This window comes from Lytechinus variegatus, chromosome 7 (genome assembly GCF_018143015.1).
Source record: "Lytechinus variegatus isolate NC3 chromosome 7, Lvar_3.0, whole genome shotgun sequence".
Classification (NCBI taxonomy): Eukaryota; Metazoa; Echinodermata; class Echinoidea; order Temnopleuroida; family Toxopneustidae; genus Lytechinus; species Lytechinus variegatus.
The window spans coordinates 30142454-30165563 of NC_054746.1; the positions used below are offsets into that span (position 1 = coordinate 30142454).

Sequence of the window (23110 nt, forward strand, 5' to 3'; positions counted from 1 at the left end):
TATTTTGTCAGTTGCTTGTTCAAGGATCTGACTAAAAAAAACCTGTCTATGATTTCCTTATAAACAGACAATATGCCAAATTAAGCCCTGAATGATTTTGAATACCTCAGTTATAACCCAGAAAATGAAATCTTATTAGTTGATGTGTGTGCATATTTAAAGAAAGATGCACTGTTGCTCTTCCTGAAACTGTGCCAAATTTGTTGATAGAGGTATAATTGAGATAGCGTGCAAGTTCTATTAATCTTGTCCTTCTTTTTGATCTTTCTAGTTCCCCGGGGACCTACTGAGATTAGTGTCGAATCTACGAACATTGGACCTCTCAGACAACAAATTGCCCTCTCTTCCTCCAGCCATCGGGAAATTTCAGCACTTAAAAAGCTTCACGGCTAATTCAAATAGACTCGGTGAGCGCAAATTTGCACATATTTCATCTCGTTATGCAGACATGCGTGTTTACAGAGTCTGCATATTTTCAAAACAAATATTTTCCCTCCCCACCGAAGACAATCGGGAAAAGTTTTTAAGAAGAGGATTGTGATGAGCATTGACATGAGTAGTGCCTGTTTGGATGGGAGGTGCGAATAACTCAATTAGCGTGCACCTGGTTGACATGTTCACAGCAAGAATAGTATTGGGCAAACCATAGCCTCTATCATGCCATACATTGATTGTTGAAAACAAATCACAGCACATAGCCATAAAACATCTTGGTTTAATGGATCTAAAGTTTGTTTTACAAACATAGGATCATGGTTTTGAATCCCAGCAAATGAATTTGGGACTTGTGAGTGATTTTATTGTCCATCTCTTTCTGCAGTCGGCCCCAAGACCCAGACCACAGCTAAGTCATAGCAAAGATATCAAGTTGCCCTTATTATAGCCAAGCGCTCTGCATAGAATGGATAAGGAGGTAATCAATAATGACATGCTAGGATAAAAGTAAATAAAATGGTTAAACTTCGTTATAAAAATTAGTATTCTTATTTATTTTATTTGTCTGCATAGTATGCTTTCAAAAATAAATATGTGGAGCTATTAAAGTGTGACCCATCTACAACCTCTGTACGTGCAAGCTATAAGAATCTGAAAGAGTGAGTTTTAAGCCAAGAACTTGTGAGGTTTGAGACTTCAATCTAAACTTCCTCTCATGTTTCTGAAATGACACGGAGAATGAGCTGGCTGGGTGTCTGAAACTTCCCAAACTTTTTACGCTTTTTGTTTATGGAGAGATTAAGAATCTCGTATGTTACGGTTAAGCCAGGCAATGTGCGAAGACATCTTGTCTTACTGCATGTATGAGAGGTGATAACCAGAACAGATGTACGCAGACTCAACCCTGCACAGCATGGCCACATGGCACGCAAGCGAGCCAGCTAACTAGATCTAATTGTGAGAGATGGTTAGGTGTGGGATACTTAGGGAATCCTGGCTCCTTCATGGTTTACCCTCTAAAGACTTAATGCCAAGGTATTTCAATCTCATCACTTGGGACATTCCTTGAAGAAAACCCCTAAGAATAGAACCTCGGCTTCTCTCAATGAAATGAAAGAACTTGCCTCATTGGCATGAGCCTATTTAAGGGCACAATAATTTGCTTCAAATCTAAATGCACATTGAAGGGTATTTATAGGAAGCACATTCACATAAACATGTCGGTCAGGCAATGAGCAGAATTAGTTTGAATAAAATTCTATTTACTAGATTTAACAGGAGAGTTCAATACCTTCATGGCAAGTAAACTCCTCCTGATTATTTGCCTTTAAAGTTCAGAAACCTCTTTGAGCTTATGGTCAAATTTGTACTCTGAACATTCAAGGATCAGTAAATTCAGACCCATTTTATGAACAACAGAAATAAACAAGATTTATAAAAATAGGTTAAATACCACTATGGTCAAAGGTAAAAAATGTCAATGGACTTTGTTGATAAATGCTTTTCATATACATACATTTTCTGTAGATTAACCATCATTAAAAAACATTGTTCATGATATTGATGATAATATCACCTTGGATTACATTGTGATAACAATATAATACCAGGGGGCATTTTTCACAAATAGGTAAGTGGGACTTAGAGTTGCACATAAATTTAAAGTTGTGTGCAGTATTAAACACATCACCCCGTACTGTACATGTAGGGGAAGGCGGGGTAAGTTGTGACTCTTTTTGCATTTTGCATGTTAGAACTGAAATGACTAATAATATTGAAGTATTAAAGTACCTTGCCTTTAAGTTTGATTCTTGGGAAATATTTTTCACCTATATAGGCCTAGGCCTACATGTATACATTGTATGTCAAATGGCTCAACTTGCCCCATCTGTGGGGTAAGTTGTGCCACAAAAACTATGTACAAAATGTATGCGGGAAAAACCGGAATGTCAATTTCTTATTTAAAGTCTTTTTCACTTGCTAATTCTCTATAAATACTAACTTCCCGTATAAAAGTAAAAGAACTGTCATGTGAATTTGCTCCGTTCTGCCTGCGTATCAATGGCTTTTTAAGGTTTGTTTTTTATTATACATTACCAAAAGAATTATCATGGCTCAACTTGCCCCATGTTGGCTGGCACAAATTACCCCAGTCCAAACTTAATGCGATATTTTCACATCCACACATTTCTTATGCATCCATCATGTAAAAGACTATGACAAGAATGAGAATCCATACCTGGATTAACAATATTGTTATTTCTTTATTATATTTTGTGTGGGTAAAAAGCACTGATCTATTTCACACCCTTTTACTTTTTTGGCCGAAATTTGTATTTTTCGCTCTAAAAAGGTACTTTATGTTTCGAAGTTGAAAACAATGTGGTGGGGTCAAGGGTTATGTAATGGGTCATCAATGCATGACACCACCACAATGTCTGACTCATTCATTATTGGCCTGGGGCTGGTGGCTCAACTTGCCCCTATGCTCAACTTACCGGTACCCCGCCTTCCCCTACTATTAAATTAGATTGCGCGTTACATATACATGTACATGTATCATGTGCGCGTGCATCAGCATGAAAGTGTGACTCTACAATAAAGTCACAACTGAACTCTTCATGAAAAACCCCTAGAAGCAATGATAAAGTATGATGTGTTATAAGTTTTAAAGGTGGTTCGAACCGGGGGGGGGGAGCACTCAAAATTATATTTTTAAGGGGTTGTGCCTCACAAAACCCTCTAATGGGGTATAAGGGACTGACTACAAGGGTAAAATATGGTGTCTTGGGAACTAAATACATACCAGGCAGAGTGAAAAACAGTCTACAGAACGGGATGGCGGTACTTTAGGTACGGTGCATGCTGGCGCTATGCATGTAGGCCTCTATGTGGACTCTAGCGTCTACTTAGTACGGAGGGAGTTGTAAAGCCGTGTATGCAGCTAGCTTCGCAGTGCTCTCGCTGCACAATTTTGGCAGGGCTTGGGAACTGAGATGGTTTGTAACGGGGGTCTTGTGAACTGGATGGGGAGGCTACTGAACAGAAACTTTGTCTTCAGAGTATCTTGAGAACTGAAAATTTGGTCTGAAAAAGGGGGTCATCAAAGCGGCATGTCCCCGTACCACCTATGTATAGTGCCCACCTCCTGGTCACCAGGATTCACATTTTTCACTCTGTGTTGTGTACAGTAGTATTCTCCTTGTCTCCAGTGCATTCTTTTTCTTGTTATATACCATATGGCAGAAAAGTAAGGATTGGAAAGAGTACCAAAGTAATACAATCTATGTGCATGTACATGTAGGCCTATTAGGTTATTGGAATGCAAATACACTTAATACATTGGTGGTCAGTGAGATTTGAGTTGAGCACGTTAATTCAGTATCCTATGCGCGAAGGTGTGATTTTGCCCCATTTTCATCCCAAATATCTCCTATGTACACATAATGTAAATATCCTCAAAACCTCGGTCTTGACACTTTTTTCCCCAAAACTTTGTCCAAAATTTTTCAAAAGAATTATTTACATTTTTATCCTACATGTACAGCCCTTTGGAATCTGTGATTAATTCAACCCTAGATTATTCATTACTTGGGCTGCAAGTACTGTACGTGTATCTCTTGAACTAACTAAAGAACTTGCAAAGTACAACTACCCAAGATTCTGCCAAGTGATGGGTATACAAAACTTGATGTAAAGATGACAATTTAAGATGATGGATGTTGCAATAAAACTCTATATCCTTGAACTCTGGGTTGAAAGAATGATGAATTATATCCCATCCACCTATCATGTTTTGAGTAGGGGTGTTAGAAATTCGATATTTAGAAAGAAAATATCACTGTAAAGTCATAATAGAACATTGGGTTGAAAGAATGATGAATTATATCCCATCCACCTATTACGTTTCGTTTAGGCAGAGGTGTTAGAAATTCAAGATTTAGAAAGAACATTCCACTGTAAAGTCAAAATATATGACTAATGTCTGCTTTGCCAGCAATATACTGTGAACAATCTTCTTCATTTGTTGATTAGATTAGATTGGATATCAGATATTTGTACTAAATTGTCGACATTGTCTAATATCTAACGTCTTTTTATATTATTGACACAATTGTCTGTAATATCATTTTTGTTATTTTTCTTGCATCCATTCAAAGTGAAAAAAAGAATTTATTATAATTGTTCAGTACTTGAAATAATTGAATAATTGTACGGTACTTGTGTCATGATATAATACGTGTACTCGTCGTATCCTTATGTTCATGGTTTTCTAAATATGAATTTTCCTTTTTAATTAAAACTGACCATGAGTAAGGACCTTTTCAAAAAATGACAAAAGTACGTAGAACTTGTAAAGTCAGAATGCTAACAAACAAAAATTTATCAACTTTGATGCCATGTTACAAAGAGAATTAATTCCAGCAATTTATGAAGGAATGTGCTACTTGCACTGGCATAATAATGTACCTTTAAATTTGCTTTGCTTTGACTCCTTGTGTATCAAACAGTCTTGGCCAAAGCGCATATATGGTGCCAGTCTCCAAAGTAATTTGACATCTAACTAAATTCAAGTGTTGAAATAGAGACAGATACATAGATAAGAGAACCATGAGTACAATTTAGTATTTGATTTTTATCCACAATTGTTTTGATTTTGTGAACTCTGACCCTGTTTTGAGTGTTTGATTGACAGGTTTAGCAATTTGAGCCATGACCTTCCTACTCATATTAGGTCATGGGTCAAAGGTCAAGATCACTCCTAAGAAATGTTTGATAATTTGATCTGTGCAAAGTGGGAGGGAAATATCATAGTAAGTCAGTACCTTATGATAACCCTCATATCAGACAAGTTTTGGCTCAGAAAAGGTGTCCCTGGAGGCTTGATTACTGAAGGCCTATGTAGAGATTTCTGGAAAGACACACATGATAGACTTAACATTTTCATGGATCAGATCAAAAGAAATATTAAACATGTAATCAATAAACAAGTAAAAATTTATGCCTGTTGTCTATTGAACAAATATACTTTTGCTGCTTTATAAAGTTATCCAAGAAAAAAATATGAATTATTTTTTAGATCATGATTACAAGCTTGATTTTGAATTTTCCTTAACAAGCTTGAACTTTTTTTTAATTTGATAATATGAGCTAATATTCATTTCAATTATGGATAAATATTTTAGACATCAGATATTTTATGGTTGTGTTTCCTTCAATATGAAGGAGCAAAAAAAAAACTTAATTTAGATGCGCATTTGATACCTTGAATACATGAAAATGAACTTTGTTCAACCTCGAAGATGTAATGTGTGAGTGATGAGTATCTAAGTTTTATTATGTTACTTATAAAGCAACTACTGTATATGGATCATATATAAACATACTGTATATCGCAGTGTAATATTTAAGCACAAGTCCACTCCAACAAAAAAAAATGATTTGAATAAAAAGAGAAAAATTCAACATACAACAATCCAAATTGGTGAAAATTTCATAAAAATCTGATGTAAAATAAGAATATTAAATTTTGCTTAATTTCACATAACAGTTAATGCACATCTTTGTTTGTATGCAAATGGGGGACTGATGATGTCACCCATATTTCTTTGGTTTTTTATTATATGAAATACAGTATTCTAATTTTCCCCTCATCGTCATGTGATGAAAAGTTTTATTCCTCCCTGAATATCTGAAGTTACCATTGTTTTAATAACATTTTATGGTTCAGTCAAGTTGGTCCTTGTCATATTTGTAAAAATTGAAATATTGTATAATTCAAACTATTAAAAAAATATTAATAGTGAGTGAGGGAAATCATCGACTCTCATTTGCATGTCACTGATTTCTGCATACTATTTTGTGAAAAATAATCATAACTTTCTAATTTTACAACCGATTTTGAGGAAATTTTCAGTGTTATGTCTGATGGAGTTTTCTATATTGATTCAAATCCACATTATTCTGGGTGGACTTGTCCTTTAAATTATGAACTCTTTTAGACCGTAAATTCACATATTATTTTTAACATATGTGAAAATTTGTATTTTGTCTTCTTTATTTTTTCCATCAAACTGTAGATGGATTTGTTTTCATAAAATGTAATGTACAAAATTGAGTTAATCTGTATTAATAATCATATTTGGTAAGTTAAAAGGCATGGCTTGAATCTTATAATAATTATCACATCAGTCAACTCTTCATTAGAGTGTGTGTTGATCTCATTTGCAGCTTGATTTCTCTCCTCTACCTGGGCAAGGTCAGTCATGAATTCAACAACACGATTGCTTGTTGACTAAAGTTATTTGAAAAACTTAAGTCTATACTTCCTACATGTAGTCATTTGGAAATGAATGTCATTTTTTTAAAAAGCATGACTTCTTCCTACAAAAATGAAGTGTATCAGGGAAATGCCAATCTCTTGAAGTATCCAAATATTTTGTTGATTTTTATGAAATGATATTCACCAAATTGAATTAAAAATCAGTATGTTAAATTCATTTCTGTAATGGTTTTAACTTTTAATCACCAGTTCAATGAAATATGATTGTTGTGCTCTTTGTCTTTCTCAACTCCAGTTATCTTACCAGAAGATTTCTTCTCGCTGAAGAAGCTTGATACACTCTGTTTATCTGGTAACCGTTTGACGAGCATCCCATCATCCATTACTAGACTGTCGTCTCTGAAATCTCTTCACCTATCTGGCAATCAGATCAAGAACTTCCCTACAGACATAGGGGCCCTAAGACATCTCGATGTACTGGATCTATCAAAGAACCTGATAACTCAGATACCCGATGGCTGCCAGACCATCCAAGCCATAGAAATCAATCTTAACCAAAATCAGGTAATTAACCAAATCTTTCATGTTAATTTCAGTGATCCTATAAAACATTTTGATGGCAGCATCAGTTGTCCTAAACCCCAAATCAGAGCATAAAGTAATTTATCAGGTATCATGATATCTATGCATTAAAAATGAGAAGTGATAAGTTTCATAAGTCTAAGCTCTTCTATCCAATGCTTATATAGCCCAGGGGCGGATCCAGGATTTTGAAATAGGGGGGGCGCCAGCGGCGAGGGTGTGGGAGGGGGGATACCCCCCTCCCACGGCAAGGACTTTTTAAAAAAATCATGTCCAAAAGTCGTATTTTGAGAGCACCTTTAGAAGAAAAATGCACACTTAAATCACTGTAACTTCATGACTAAAAGACACATACTGACTCATTTAGGAGCTGGTTTCCAGTCACACACCGTATAAGCGGTCATTCAAAACATACATTTGGCAAAGGCTCTTCACTTGCTTGCACGAAAGTATTTTTATTCTCCCCCCCACCCCCCCCCCCCGTCACATAAAATCTTCGCTCCTTACGCTGACATATAGCTGCCTATACACAGCAAACGCGGAGTGGGGTCGACTGGTGATTGAGAATATACAATTTTGCTCCTTGATAATTCGTTGGAATGATTGCTTCGGCGAAACTTAGTTGGGGGCAGGGGCGGATCCAGCCTTCGCCAATAGGGGGGCCCGGAATTTTTTTTCAGCCATATTTTCCCCGATCGGCCACTCGAATATGATATTTGCCGGGATTTTTGGTATCTTTAAAGGGGTAGTCATATTAGTCACTTCTTAGCTTTATTCTTATGAATAAACATAAATATATAATACCATAATCATTATTTATATAATGCGAGCGCGAAGCGCGAGCTATTTTTTTTGGGGGAATCGTATTTACTTTTTTCTAAAAGTTTTGAACATTTTCGGCAATCCTGAAAAAAGATGTGTATGCAAGTGAATAATTATTACGAAAGTGAAGCGCGAGCAAAAATGAACTGATGGAAAAGGTACTGTTAAGGACTTGCTTGCAGTTAGCCATGAAGACGTTACATATATTTTTAAAAATCAAATAATGCGAGCGCGAAGCGCGAGCTGAAATTTTTTGACATTTTTACCTAAGGAATGGAAATTCTAAGCACTTTTTGTAACTTAACAGAATAGGTATATAACTAAACGATTAGTGCGAGCGCGAAGCGTGAGCAAAAAATTTCGTGATTTAGACCTACTGAACGAGACACTCTATTCAAGTTTTGTAAATCATGAAAAGGATGAGGAAGTGGGGATCTTCCTTACATTAATAATGCGAGCGCAGAGCGCGAGCGGAAAATTTTTATATACGTTTTGAGCTGATCGAAAACGTATTTGTTATGGACTGCTTGAACTTAGCCATGAAGACGTTACATATTTCAACATTCAAATATTGCGAGCGCGAAGCGCGAGCTGAAATTTTTGACATTTCTACCTGAATAATAGAAATTTCAAGCACTTTTTGTAATCGTGGAAAGGATGAGACAAAAACTGAACATTATTGATGCGAGCGCAAAGCGCGAGCGGAAAAATTCTGGACACTCTATTCATGTTTTGTAAATCATGAAAAGGTTAAGCTATTGGAAATTTTCATACATTAATAATGCGAGCACAAAGCGCGAGCAGACAATTTTTTATATTGTTATCTGAAACTGGATAATTATTTAAATGGAGAACAAGGTGCGTATCTGAATAAACGTGTGTTTGAGATATCGACCTAGAATTTGGGTATTCTAAATACCTTTTTTTTACCATGAAAATCAATAAAGCGAGCTCAAAGCGCGAGCTAAAAATATATAATATTCAGATCTGAAAAGGGGTCACTTTAAGCTCTGTATTGCAAGCACTTTGTGGAAAAATTGTGAGGTGAAGAAGGATCACAGTTAAAACAGAGCTAATATTTTCAATTATTGTTACTTTGAGTTTTGACATAGGACCGGGATGTTCTATAAGGACATTATGTCATCATAAGAAAATGATGACTATCTTCCTATTTCTCTTCCTAAGCATGAGAGCGCAAAATCTATTAATATTATGGCCTGAAAATTGGACATTTAAGCACTTTTGTAATTATGCATAAGATGCACGAGTTTAAAATCTATCAATGCGAGCGCAAATCGCGAGCAGAAATTTATGATTAATTGTCATTAAATTGTGATTTTAAGTAGTTTGTTTTAGAATTAATATTGAGATATACATAACTCACTAATCAAAATGCAAGCGTGCAGCGCTAGCTGATACGTTTTGACAATCTGACCTAAATAGGGATACTTTGAGAACTTCATGGAATACAGGAAAATAATAGGTACCTGACAAATCAAATTTTGCGAGCGCGCAGCGCAAGCAGAAATTGTTAATATTCAGACCATAAAACAGAATTTTTTACACTTTTAAAAAATCAATTTGTGAATAAAACAAAATAATGAAAGTTCAATTTCCCAGCTGAAATATGTTTTGTATATTGACTTCAGAATTTGATATTTTAAGGTCCATATTGAGCAAGATATCACCTAAAAGGCAATGCGAGCGCAAAGCGCGAGCGAAAATTTTATATCCCGACATGAAAGATTAAAAAAAATAATAATTTCCAAGTCTTAATTCCCCTTATCTTATTTTATTCACTCATCTTCCTCCTCTTATGCTTGCCTTCCTTCTTTTCTCCCCTCTTTTCCTTTTTTCATTTTTCCTTCCTTTTCCCCTTTTTTTTTCTTTTTTTTTGCTCCGCCAATAGGGGGGGCCCGGGCCCCTCGGGCCCCCCCCTGGATCCGCCTATGGTTGGGGCGCCCTGGATAATATGCCTCTGAATCTACCAGAAAGTGTAAAAGTTAGTTTACATTAAATACAAATATGTCTGACCTATACATTTCAGTGAAAACGTACATGACCAAGGCAGAATGATAATGCTGCGCACGTGGCGCCCGATACAGGGCTTCATCTTTGAGTGAAGAATAATCTCGGGGATAGACATCATTCGCATCGTTGACACTTTCTCTCGCGATCTGTTACTTACAATTTACATGTATTTGCCATAAAGACGGACAAACGCATGTTACAAAAAACACAAAATTTCGGGAAAAAATGATATCCAATCCAACATCTTCACACTGGTCACTGCACTGCAACTCCCGATTACAAGTGGTGCAACTTTCCAACCAATCGACTTGCGCGCCCTGGAATTCCGGAATTTACATATTGCAATACAGTATGACAGAGGTGCATTTGTGCGAACACAAAGGCCATGAGCGTAAGTTAAAATATAGTTTTGACTAGATCTAGCCCTTGAAATTGACTACATTGTACCAATCCAGTAAATATAACCATCAAAAAAAAAAAAAAAAAAAAAATCCGGCGAAAATAGGGGGGCGCGCGCCCGGGGCGCCCCCCTCTGGATCCGCCACTGTAGCCCATGCTTACTGTAGCAAATCTTTAGTAATTAGAATAATCTTTAGGTTAATTTTGCATTGCATAGAATAGGAGTAAGTTCTATAACAGGCTGAGCTACAAGCCAAGACCTGCTCAGCATTAAAACATGCATAACTTGTACATCAGTTGACCTCGAAGGATGGGTGCTTTCCACCTTTAACAATTTTCATCTACCTGTACCTGATGGTCTGTCCAATGGGTCTACAGCCAAAGTTCAGAACAGAGTCCAGCTCACTCCATCATCATGGAACGGAAATGGATAAGACACAGACACGCTTTGTGTGTAAATTCAATCAAACTTGTTATAGTCATCAGAGTCTATAATAGTAACCAGGATTCCTCATCAACCTATCTGTTATTGGCATTTGCAATTTCGAGAATTACCAGAATGACAACCAAAGTTGACATCATAATTTCTACTGGGTTTGAGTCATCTTTCTTGGCCAAGGGGTAAACACTTTCAATGTACATGTACGCATTACATCAGTTGGATGATGGATTTGGTGGACATTAATGATAAGTGAACTGTTATTACAAGCTGGCTTCTCTGGCTTCATTCTCACTCATGCAACTTGTCAAAAGTCTCTGTTGTCACCTCTTTTAGCAGGAATCCTACCATAAGGATACTCTGCATCTTTCATTGAGGCTTTCCTGCGATGTCTTGTTACATGTCTATGGTTAAATACTCTAAAAAGCTGCTTGCAGTATTTCTGCTGGCAAGACATTGCTAGAACCTTTGACAAGGTGCCATAGACCTACTAGACCATTAGCTTTAGGTGGCAATAGCTCTTAATATGAAAGAACTGTGTATATATCATTGATTTTTATTTTTCATTTCATTTCTATAATGTCATTTCTATAATGAGTACCCCTCCCAGGGGAGGGGTACTCAATTATAAAATGATATCTTTGTGCCGCACACACAAAAAATGAAAAGAGGGGCTCTTGAAATAAATTTTGATGTTAAAATGGGGGTCTCTAGAAGTCCTGAACTGCTTTAGGATCAACGATTGCTAAATATGCAAACTCTTTAATGCAAGTTATTTTAATGGGTTGAGGAATTAGACCCTTTGTTTGAATAAGATGAAACAGAATGTAATGAATAAATGTAGAAAGTTATGTAGCTGAATTAATGCTTTAATCTTTTTACAGCTATGCAATCAATAAGTTTATAATAATCCCATAGGCCATTGAACTATCCCTCTATCCATTCTCCATCGTGTCTATTTCAATGATTGTCCATATGATATTGGTATGATTGAAATAAATCAATCTATCAATAAATGTAGGTTTTAGAGCTCACAATCCACCTGCATTAGGTTTTTTGTTTATTATTACGTAACTGATTCTATGCCAATCAATTAGTTTACATAATTACATGATGCACATAGACAATTGAACTCTCCACTCACTCTCTCTCGCCAATCTGTCTATATTATACCCCTTTCATAAACCCAATTATGCAGCTAATACTAAAATAGCAGCATAATTTGGTCGTAAAATTGGAGGAGGAAGAGTGTTATCCGCATTATTTTGATGCTGCTATTATCCGCATAATAGCAGCATCGGGACAAGATTTTGAGTTTATAAACGCATTTCCAAATAATGCGGATAATTGCCATGTTGCGGTCACAAGATCACCCTTTTCCAACACAACCGCATCGGAGGGGGCGTGTCCAGTTGTCATGACGATTATCCGCCTTTTTCAGGACGGGCGCTCGTAAAAATAATGCGGCTTATTTTCGGAGTTTGTGAACGCAATTTTTATTGAATTATCCGCATTACTCTTAGGCGGCTAATTGGAGGATGGGTTTATGAAAAGGGTATTATTGTCCAATCGACTGACACTCTTTTTGATTTTTAACCATGTTTTCCCCAAAACCCGGGGGGTCAAAGAAACAATTACCATTTTGTGAATCAGATGGTCAACTTTCATCTTTACATAAAAATGAAAAGGGACACAGTCTTCTCTTACTTTTTTATTATTCATTTGACATTCAAATCATTAAAGACAAGTGAATGCATACAGTCATATTAAAAGAAGACCCATGACAGATCTGAATAAACAGAACAAGCAGGGCATACATAAAGAACATAGCATATAATAACAGTAGAGCTTTAAAATTCATCACTAGAATGACATGGAATAAAATATTCTACAAGTATATAATTGTAATGAAGAGCTACTGTAAGAAAGAAACAAAAAGAACTCCTTGAAAACAAGGAGAAAAGTGAATAAAGGTGGATTTGGTATATACAAAATTGAGATAAACATACTTCATAATACCATGGACCTACATAATAATACAAACCCTATGTTTGCCCCGAAAGTTTGATAGCAGTACACACCATTGGCACAACTTCAAAACATAGCTAGTGGTATAACGCCCATCAGGTAAAAGAGACATCAGCACTGATTGGGTTGTTGTCATCCACAAAAAGTTCATTTTCCCAGCTGGATCAAACTTGGCTATACACAGCAAAGTTCTTCTTATGCTTGTTCTCACTGCCAAGGTCAAAATAATCTCAAACTTCTCATACCATCTGTGCTTCTTCATCTCATAACAGAGCATATATCTCTGAATATTTGTCTTCATCAGGCCTAATTAATATTTCATCCTGTGACCTCGATAAAGAGTACAGCCCGTAAGTGTGTAGAAGTTACTTTGAGAGCAAGAGAAAGTGCAAGTTTTTGTAGACCTCCTCGTAATAATTCCTCTTTTAAGTTGTATCAAGGAGTCTTTTCTGGGGAGCATTTCGTGGAGTAAATATATTTTCACTATTTGTTATAAGCTACTGAAATCCTTCCAACCTGATTGGCTCAGAGCAAAATTTGTCAGGGAATATCACCATCAAGATGGTCCATGAAACATTCCCGGGACTGAAGCTGTTACACTTTTTCTTTTAACCAAAGCTCATCCCATAATCGCTCCTCATCTTCACCTTGGCGCTATCACAGACATCACTGCTTTCACCATTTTGCACATCAATTACAACAGAAGTCATTATTTTGTGTGCTCATTTTGGTGAATGAATTCCGTTTTTTAAGACTAAAAAATGAAACGAACCCTAGAAAAAGTAAAGAGAGTGAGGCTCAGACAAAGAGGATGAATGTGAAGAAAATGATATGTGTAGAAAGAGAAAATATTGGGAAGGGATTATTTGCTCTGTTTTCATTTTCATCTCAAATCCTTTATTTTTATTGATGTAATTCTGTTCATTGCTGGTATTATCTAACACTGACAAATCAGAGTTGTCATGCAAAAGAAAGACGAGTCATGATTAATCTTACAGATACATGTACCTAATTACTCACGATTTGACAATTGACATTGATTTGTTTTGAATGTAAATTATAAACTAAACAGAGAAATACAAAAAAAATATGGAAATCATTAGGATGGAAACTACCTATTAGATTCCATTTTTAGAATTACATGCAGATGGCTGGATGAGATAGAATAAATTTTTAGGTCAAGGGTGTTATGATTGCATGGTGAGCTCAGTTCAACCTCCGGTCTGCTAATGCCCTCTGCAGTATGAAAGAGGGTATTAATGTAATCATATCTGGCAAAATTTATTATTGACTTAAAACATAGAATATGTCCTTGCGCTGAAAGGAAGTTGCATGAATCGAGAGTAGCCACAGGGCGGGATGAGATGGGGATCCAAATATCTCTTTTTATAAGATAATAATTACTGCATTTGACCCTTCAGTGATGAACTTTTGCAAGGCCAGTACAAAATAACTAGATCCTGCCCCTGTCTTGTCACTTTTACAATTTTGAGTAGCCTGTACTTGCTTTTAACCTGCATTTATATTGTCTCCATGTAGAGGATAACTTTCTGTGCCCAAAATAATCTTTTTTTATAATTATCTTATTTTTTAATCTTAACCGTCACTAAAGGGCCGTCTGCACCAGCCTGGGTTTTTAAAACGAGCGTGCTGTTTCTGATACAGCATATTATCGCGATCTGAACAGTCTCGAGATTATTTGTAATGGAGACGAAATTATCGTGCTAGTTCGCAAGATTAATCTCGAGATTGCAATCCCAAGTCAACTTGGGATACAAATTATCCCGCTAATTCGCAGGTGCAGACGCACTCTAGATTGTTTTATTCATGGCGTCAGACCATAATGCATCGATGCTTCGCTCGAGCAGGAATCGCTCTTCTTGCGATGGTGGAGACGGGGTTTCTTGAATCTCGAGATATATCGCGAAGAGGGTCGATCAGGCTAAAATATCGAGATTGAGACAAATTCAGGCTGGTGCAGCACCGTCTTAACTCTCTTTTTTACTCCCCTTTCAGTGGAAGGATTGAGGGACAGAATTTGGAGGGGAGAGCGACTTTTGATGAGAAATTGAAGAGCCACACATGTTTTCACCAAAAATGAATTGTTGTGCTATTCACAGCCTTGTGCCGTGACGGTGTACACATACTTTGAATGTTCTCTCCAAGGCTTGGAGTTTGTTTCCGAGATGTGGACACAGATGTAAAGTAAACCGTTAGTGGTAAAAAATATATAAAGTAGTATTTATGACTTTCCCTGTTCTTAGGATACTGAATGGTGAATTTAGAGTTGACCAATTATTATTGGTATCTAAACAGGAAAGAGAAACTTGGCTGAGGTTCAATGGCCAATCAGGCCACTGTACTGTCCAGGTTTCCATTTCTTAAATTGGTCAATATCCATTTATTTTTATGTCAGTCCATTAAATGCCATGATTTCAGGGGTTTTTTAATAACAATATTAGTTAATTTGAACTGCTTGCTTAAAATCAAAGGAAAAAAGACATTGGCTTTTGGAATCAATTGAGCCCCTGTATTAATTCCTTTTGAAATGAAGGATTTCGCAGGCATCCAGTTGAAAGCAGGTGTGCCTAGGCATTCAAGATGCTGATGTACGACATACTGCCATCTTCGTTATGACAATTGACAATAAACTTGCTTGCAGCTAGCTGATCTGTGATTTTAGCATGCATCCTTTTTTCACATGGCTGTTTGTATCATGTACCAAATATTATGCTTTCAATTCTTTTTATTTAAATGTACCTGTGTCAGCAAATTGGGGGGGGTATCATATCACTTGATTATTTGAAAATTGTGAACAGGGCATCGTGTATGTGAACTGCCATACGACCGACCGGAAACTTGTTAACCTCCTTTATTACACCATACCAAAACAAAGTTTATCTAACAATAGATTCCCATGCCATTTCAATTAAAATCATGTGAGTGTATTGAACCAATCTCAATAACAATTGATTAGCCTGAAACTGGTAGTAATGCGTGTACTGAGTCACTAAAATTAGAATACTAAAACAATAGTTTCACTTGTTGATCTGAAAAGCAGGACTTTTGGTGGAAATGCCAGTATCTGCATTGCTTGTACTTTCATTACCTGGGGTGGATTCTTGAGAAAGGAAAGGGAAAAGGAAATTATTTTGTTTGTTCAGATGTTTTCCTATGAGATGTTGCTCATCAGATGATGTTAGTATTCAATCTTGTAATATGCTCTGATTTTTTTTCCTTCTATTTTTGAAAGAATAGTTTATTTTACACCTCATCCTGTCCTTGATACAATGTATTTTGACAGATTGAGGAAATTGAGGTTTTATGTAAAAAAAAAGAAAAGAAAATTACATGTAGATACTCTTTAATTAGTGTTATAACTCATGATCATCTATCTTTGCTCTTCATTGCATAATTACTTTTACTTTCAAATTAGTCACTTCTTGTCCTTAATATCCTCCACCCCCTCCTTCTCTTATCCCCCCATCCACCCTTCTGGATCCCATGCCAACAGTGCTAGGATGTGTTCAATGTCGGTTTCCAAATTTAAACGGCAACATGGATCACATTTGAAAACGTGATTATAAAACGCAGATATGATGAGAAACAAAGAGTGTGTTCAACGTCCACTATTCCTGGTCGTCTTTCAAAATCACTTCGAAGGAAAATTGAAATGTCGAAAGAGATGTGTTTGTAAACGTGATCAGCTCAAATTTACGACCTTGATAATCACGAATGCGAACACAATTGGATTTCGAAACGTCTTTGAATTTGCTCTCGCAGTGGAAGCCTACACAAACGGGTGCCAGGACTGACCTTTCTTGTGATGGGTCAAACTGCGCACTAAAGCTGAGCTAACGAAAGCGGGAAATTTAACGATCAACCTAGAAACAGCTTTATATTTTAGACACTGAATGGTGCACCGCTGATCGTGTTTGTGTTCAATGTTTTGGAATTGAGTTTTCAGTTAAGATTCATGTTGCTGTTTAAATTTGAAAATGGACATTGAACACAACCAACATAATATCTCTTGTCCTGTTGGCAGTTCTTTTTGGTTCTAATTCACTTCCTCTCTATCTTCTTCCGTCTCTCTCTCTCTTGTTCCATCTGTCTGTCTTTTTCTCGTCTGTGCCTCTATTTGTGTCTCTCGATCTCCCCCTTTTCCATCTTTCTGTCTTTCCATCTGTTTGTTTCCATGATCCCTCTATTTTTCTCACCATATCACTCACACCTCTCTCCATTTCCTCCCCTTCCATCTTCTCCTTTGCGCTCTCTCTTTCTATTCCTGTTTTTGTTCTATTCACTCTCTCTTACTATTTCTTACCATTTCTTTCTTTCCTCCTTGCACTATTCATCTCTCCCTCTTACTTACATGTCCCTCTTTCCTCCTATACATGTAGCAAAATTCCTTCTATTCTATCCCCCTGTTCTCCTTTCCCTTTTCTCATTCTTGCCTTTTTTCTGATCACTCCCCATCCTTCACCCTCTCTTCCTTTCCCTTCGTTTAATTTTCGTTGAGTTTTGTTGATCATTTCGATGATTGGTGCTCCCACCCGTGCTTTAACATCGTGGTCAATCTAGTTCTGTCCTGCCTACTTCCTGATTCTGGTTGTGTATGTCACGAGTAATCGGAAGTTTGCCTGAAATGTGTTGCCTCTCAATGTACCTTGAACTTGACTAGTATATTCCTTGGTCTACAGAGGATGTCTGCCTTCTCTTGGGACTGCTATTGCTATCCTGTATGACCCATATACTACCTCTTACACCCTCTATAGGGCCGTCTGCACCATCCCGAGTTTTCAAATTAGCGCGCTATTTCTGATCCGGCAAATTATCCCGATCTGAATAATCTCGAGATTATTTGCAATGGAGACGCAATTATTGCGCTAGTTCGTAGGATTAATCTCGAGATTGCAATCCCAAGTCAACATGGGATTATTTACAAAATAGCGGGCTATTTTACAAATTATTTTACGCACTCGGGATTATTTATTCACGGCGTCAGACCATAATGCATCGACACCTCGCTTGAGCAGGAATTGCTCTTCTTGCGATGGTGGAGACGGGGTTTCTTGAATCTTGAGACTAATCGCGAAGAGGGCCGATCGGGTTAAAATCTCGAGATTGAGCAAACTCGGGATGGTGCAGCACTGCCTTATTGGGCATCCTAGGTGGATGCTTAACCCCCCCCTCCCCTTCCATTATACTGTACCCTGATACCATTTCTTATAATTACTGTAAGAAAGCTCAGAGGTCGATCCATCTAGCTGACCCCATCCCCACCCCATGTCCATCACTGTTTATGCTCTGAAAGGACTAAAACATTTCTTTAGATTAGATCAGAAGAGTATACACAAATTTATAGAACTTAAAGGACAAGTCCACCCAAACAAAAAGTTGATTTGAATAAAAAGAGAAAAATCCAACAATCATAACACTGAAAATTTCATCTGAATCGGATGTAAAATAAGAAAGTTATAACATTTTAAAGTTTTGCTTAATTTCACAAAACAATTATGCACATCCTGGTCGGTATGCAAAAGAGGAGACTGATGACGTCATCCACTCACTATTTCTTTTGTATGTTATTATATGAAATATTCTAATATTCTCATTGTCAAGTGAAACAACAATTCCTCCCTGAACACGTGGAATAAGCATTGTTTAACATTATATGGTTCAGTCAAGTTGGTTCGTATTGTCAAATTTGTAAAAAAAATGAAGTATCGTATCATTCAAACAATAAAAAACAAAAGAAATAGCTCGAGTGATGGACATCATCGAATGACTCATTTGCATGATACTGAGTTGTGCATATCACTGTTTTGTGAAAAATAAGCGAAACTTTAAATTGCCATAACTTTCTTATTGTACATCCGATTTTGATAAAATTTTCAGCGTTATGCTAGTTTGATTTTTCTCTAATTATTCAAATCAACATGAAGAAGTTTAAAATGGTGTCATTTTTAATAGGATATATATTCATTTTGAGTTTTAACAAAAATCTTTTATTTTTCTAATGTAAATTCTATTATTAATTGTCCCTCTGACAAAGTATCTCAATTCAGATTTGAGTTGTTTACACATTTCCCATGTTATATTATGAATGTACAACTTACAACTGTAATAACAGTCACAGCTAGTGCACCATCCCTTTCCATTGTGTACATCACCTAGTATGTGCATTTTTACATTTACTTTTTTTTACAATTCTTTATCTTGAGTATCATTTACCCATTCATTTTAATAGGGTTCTCCACTTTTTTAAAGTCATAATTGTATTTCACTGAGTCTGGTTTACATAATTATTCATACAAGCTGTAAAACCATAACCCAAATCGGTATGCCATTTCAGATAAAAATATTAGTTTCTCACTGGTGCCAGAAAAGGTAATAACATCATACTACAAAAAACAATTTGAAACTGAATTCTTCATTTTGATCTTTTTCTTTTATTTAGTTTTACAATGAAGAAGTGAAGCTTTGTATAAAAAAGGAACATTGATCTAATGAACAAAAGTTTGTTTTCTACACAGTATTTCTGTTCAGGTACAGTGATGATATTTGGAATGTAGTACCCTTATTGTGACCCCTGCTAATCTTAATTGTGTTTGCTATCTAAGTACCTTACTTTGCCAAATTTATATGATATTTTTATGATTTCTGTGCTGTATTTGTAACAAGAAATGTGATCTCTATCCATAAAATGTAAGCTGATATGTATATGATTGGGAGGTCTATCCTCTCCTTGGTTTGGGCTGGAAACATTCATTTTTCTCCTGAGAAAAGCGAGGAAGAAAAGGATTTGCAAAGTGCGTGATGCGATCACGGAAATTGGAATATGAAGAGCAACAATCAGATTGAAGCTGTGACAAAAGACCATAACAAACCTCATCTCATTTCACCTTCCTCTAAATCAAACATCATATGCCATAGTTGATCACCCCTTCTGAAACAGATCTAAACGTACCGTGGTAAACCCCCAGATATAAGTGTATAAGATCAATTCCTACAAATCCTGTACCCCTTGACATTGCCAAATTAATATGTCTTTTGACATTGATTGATGTGGCTTGAGAATAATAACCTTGAACATCTCAGTTTGTAAAGACCACATAATATTATCTTGTTGCTTGATCACATAAAATTTGTGTTTTTTGTGGTCTTTAGTTTGGTTATAGGTGATTATGAGTGATTATGTCAACACAAAAACACTCTGGCGAATAGATTAGAATTGCTGGACTAGTCAGTTGGTTTATCCAGGGATGAATGCATTATTTTTTAGAACAAAAGCAAAAGTGAAATAGACAACAACAATACAAACATTATGTTTACTTGTACATTTAAGACAACGTTCTAACGTCCTAAAACTAGTTTACTAGAAACTAGTTTAACATGTAATGAGAACGGTTGAAGCGATCTCCAAGCCTGTTCAGAAAACCACCTTGTGATGTAGTTTTGAAGATCGCTCTCCCTGTTAAACTGGTTTTAGTGTAAGTGATGACATAATCGTTCTTCGGGAAGTGGTCTTCGCACATTTCACACGCACTACTCCACACAGTGTATTTGGAATGCCTATGCTGCGGTTTCAAATTTTGTGCGAAAAAAACATGTCACCCCACTAGTGTTCACATAACAAGACCGCTTTACGTGAAGTGGTTTTTGAAAACCTTTTTTAGCAAAGCGATCTTCCAAACTGGTTTCCTTAACCGGTTTCCAGTAAACCAGTTTTTGAAGTTACATAGGTTTGATAGTATGAAGATACATGTACTATGGGGTATGTGTCTGTTCAAAGAGACTAAATCTCCTTGATCTGTTTATGTTGATACTGATGAAACTGGTGTAAGAATTTCTAGGGATTTTAATGAAAAATCATGAAAGTACACTTTGATAAATAAGGAGTGAATCAGATCTTTTAACAGGTGCCTGTCTTGAAGAGATAAACAAGATCCAATCATATTTTCTGAATGTGGTTTTTCTTTTCATTCTCAAATTTGTTTTTATCACTTATCTCTTAAGGCACCCATGGTTATGGAGATTTTATAGATGTTGTGTCAAGTGATGCTTGATAATGTTGATACTTTTGCTGTCTGCAGATCTCAACGATATCTGACTGCGTATCCCAGTGCCCGAGACTGAAGGTGTTGAGATTAGAAGAGAACTGTCTTCATATCAACGCTCTACCAGCCAAGCTGCTCACTGAATCTCATGTCTCGTTACTAGCCCTTGATGGAAATCTCTTTGAGATGAAAAAGTTCCAGGAGGTCCACGGATATGAAAAGGTGAGAGTATTCCTGCTCGTGGAACAGAGGAAACCTATCTACACCTGATGTGGCAATGATTTCCTTGTCTCGCATACTGACTAAGCTCTTTTAATCAAATCTCCATCATCATAGGCCTTGAAGAATCAAAACTCTGATGGAAAAATCAAAAATGAAATAGAAGAAACATTGCCATTATTTGTTCAAGATTTGTTATGTGCAGCCCATGTCACCCATGGAACCTAGCTTTAACAAAACTTGGAGAATAAAAACCCAGCCTATATAATCTATTCAGCCTAGCAATCACAGCTCGTGAAGAATAAAAAAAAAAGCTCAGATCGAAAAATCATAAATGAAAAAAAATTGCTGTGATTTGTTCAAGTATATCAGTGTGCAACGGTGCAACCTTTATCATTCACGTAGCCTAGCCATTGAAACCAATTGAAGTCCTTAATGGTATCTTTATTCATCATGAAAAAAGAATGAAAGCTGACTTCGATCGCATTGTCAAATAGGCTACCTTTGCCAACTCTTGTATATTTGACAAACTTGTTACATTTTCAGGAAAATGAAAATAAAATTACTCTTGAAAATTTACACCAATATATCACCTTAGATTTAATTCTGATTTATGTCTGGTAGAATTAGACTACAATTCAATTTCATACCTTTATTTTTAAATTTTGTATTTTTTGAAATGTATTTATGTGCAAAGGTTGATACCATTAGAGAAAATGAGTGATGGATGAATATTGGAGAATATCAGATGTCTTCATTTTTATATTGAGCAAATTTTCCAAGTTTCCTACATGATCTGACCAAAGTAAAACCTCCATTTTCAATCATCAGAGCTATTAAGTCCTGGCTAAGACAATTTGAGCACATTTCTGGTAACTAGTAGTAAAGTGTGTAAACATGTGCGATTGCCATCTCTTTGCTTGCCCCATAATTTGCACATCGGTCTTTAATGTCAGAGATAATTTAGCATCAGATTTGTCAATTGAAGTTGACTGGTAATTGATTGAGATTTGAGATTTCCTCCTGGAGTTTGCTTCATATACATGTAGCCCTACCATTACAGTTCTGAAGGCCATCTTAAAGTTACCAGTCATCTACATGTACATCAGTTCTGTCATTTTGCCATCCAGCATATCAAGTCATGGAAATGATACTTAAACTTTCCTTGCTAATTATGATGGAATGATCTTTTTTGTTTGTTGAATTTGCTGAATGCAAAATGAGATAGAAATGGAAATATAAAGACTGATATTTGCTCTGTTATTATTTTTTAATGATATTTAGAAATATATAGACTTCATTATGGACATGTTGGATAGCCTTTGTGCACCTTTTGGGGAATAAAAAACTACAAATTCTTAAAGAACCCTTTAAATCCATGTTTGAAAAGGGGACTAATTTTGTTTGCTTTGCACTTCCTATGGGTATATTTCTACATTTTCAATATCCTCCTTCAATTGAGGTGGCTGAATGAATTCCATGTGGAACAGACAATCCATATGTGTTTGATTACACTCAATCCTACGCATTAAGAGCTCTTCACATCATATGTGACCTCTTAGCTTCTCTATCTAATCCTCATCCAACTTGCTGAGAAGTGACTTCATATTAGCTGCGTTTGCGTTATACAATATCCTCTACAAGGCTAGGATGAGAACTGTGGACAATCTCACCATCATGTGCGCTGGGTTTTCGTTTCAAAGGAAATAACCAACAGACGGTTGTCGACCTTGAAAAATTATTAACTTGAGAAACAATCCAAACTACATAGGTCAAGAGTAGACACAAAAGCAATTCATCTTTTTACAGTAT

At 36.3% G+C, this 23110-nt stretch overlaps 1 protein-coding gene across 1 annotated transcript in view; it reads left to right on the forward strand.

The window, feature by feature from the left end:
• The window catches only part of LOC121418963 (leucine-rich repeat-containing protein 57-like), a 39467-nt gene that overhangs the window by 10189 nt on the left and 6168 nt on the right, over nt 1-23110 (forward strand). The window contains exons 2-4 of the mRNA XM_041613206.1: nt 272-407; nt 7014-7282; nt 21116-21301. Of these exons, the coding sequence (XP_041469140.1) occupies nt 272-407; nt 7014-7282; nt 21116-21301 (591 nt within the window). The remainder of the gene's footprint in view (nt 1-271; nt 408-7013; nt 7283-21115; nt 21302-23110) is intronic.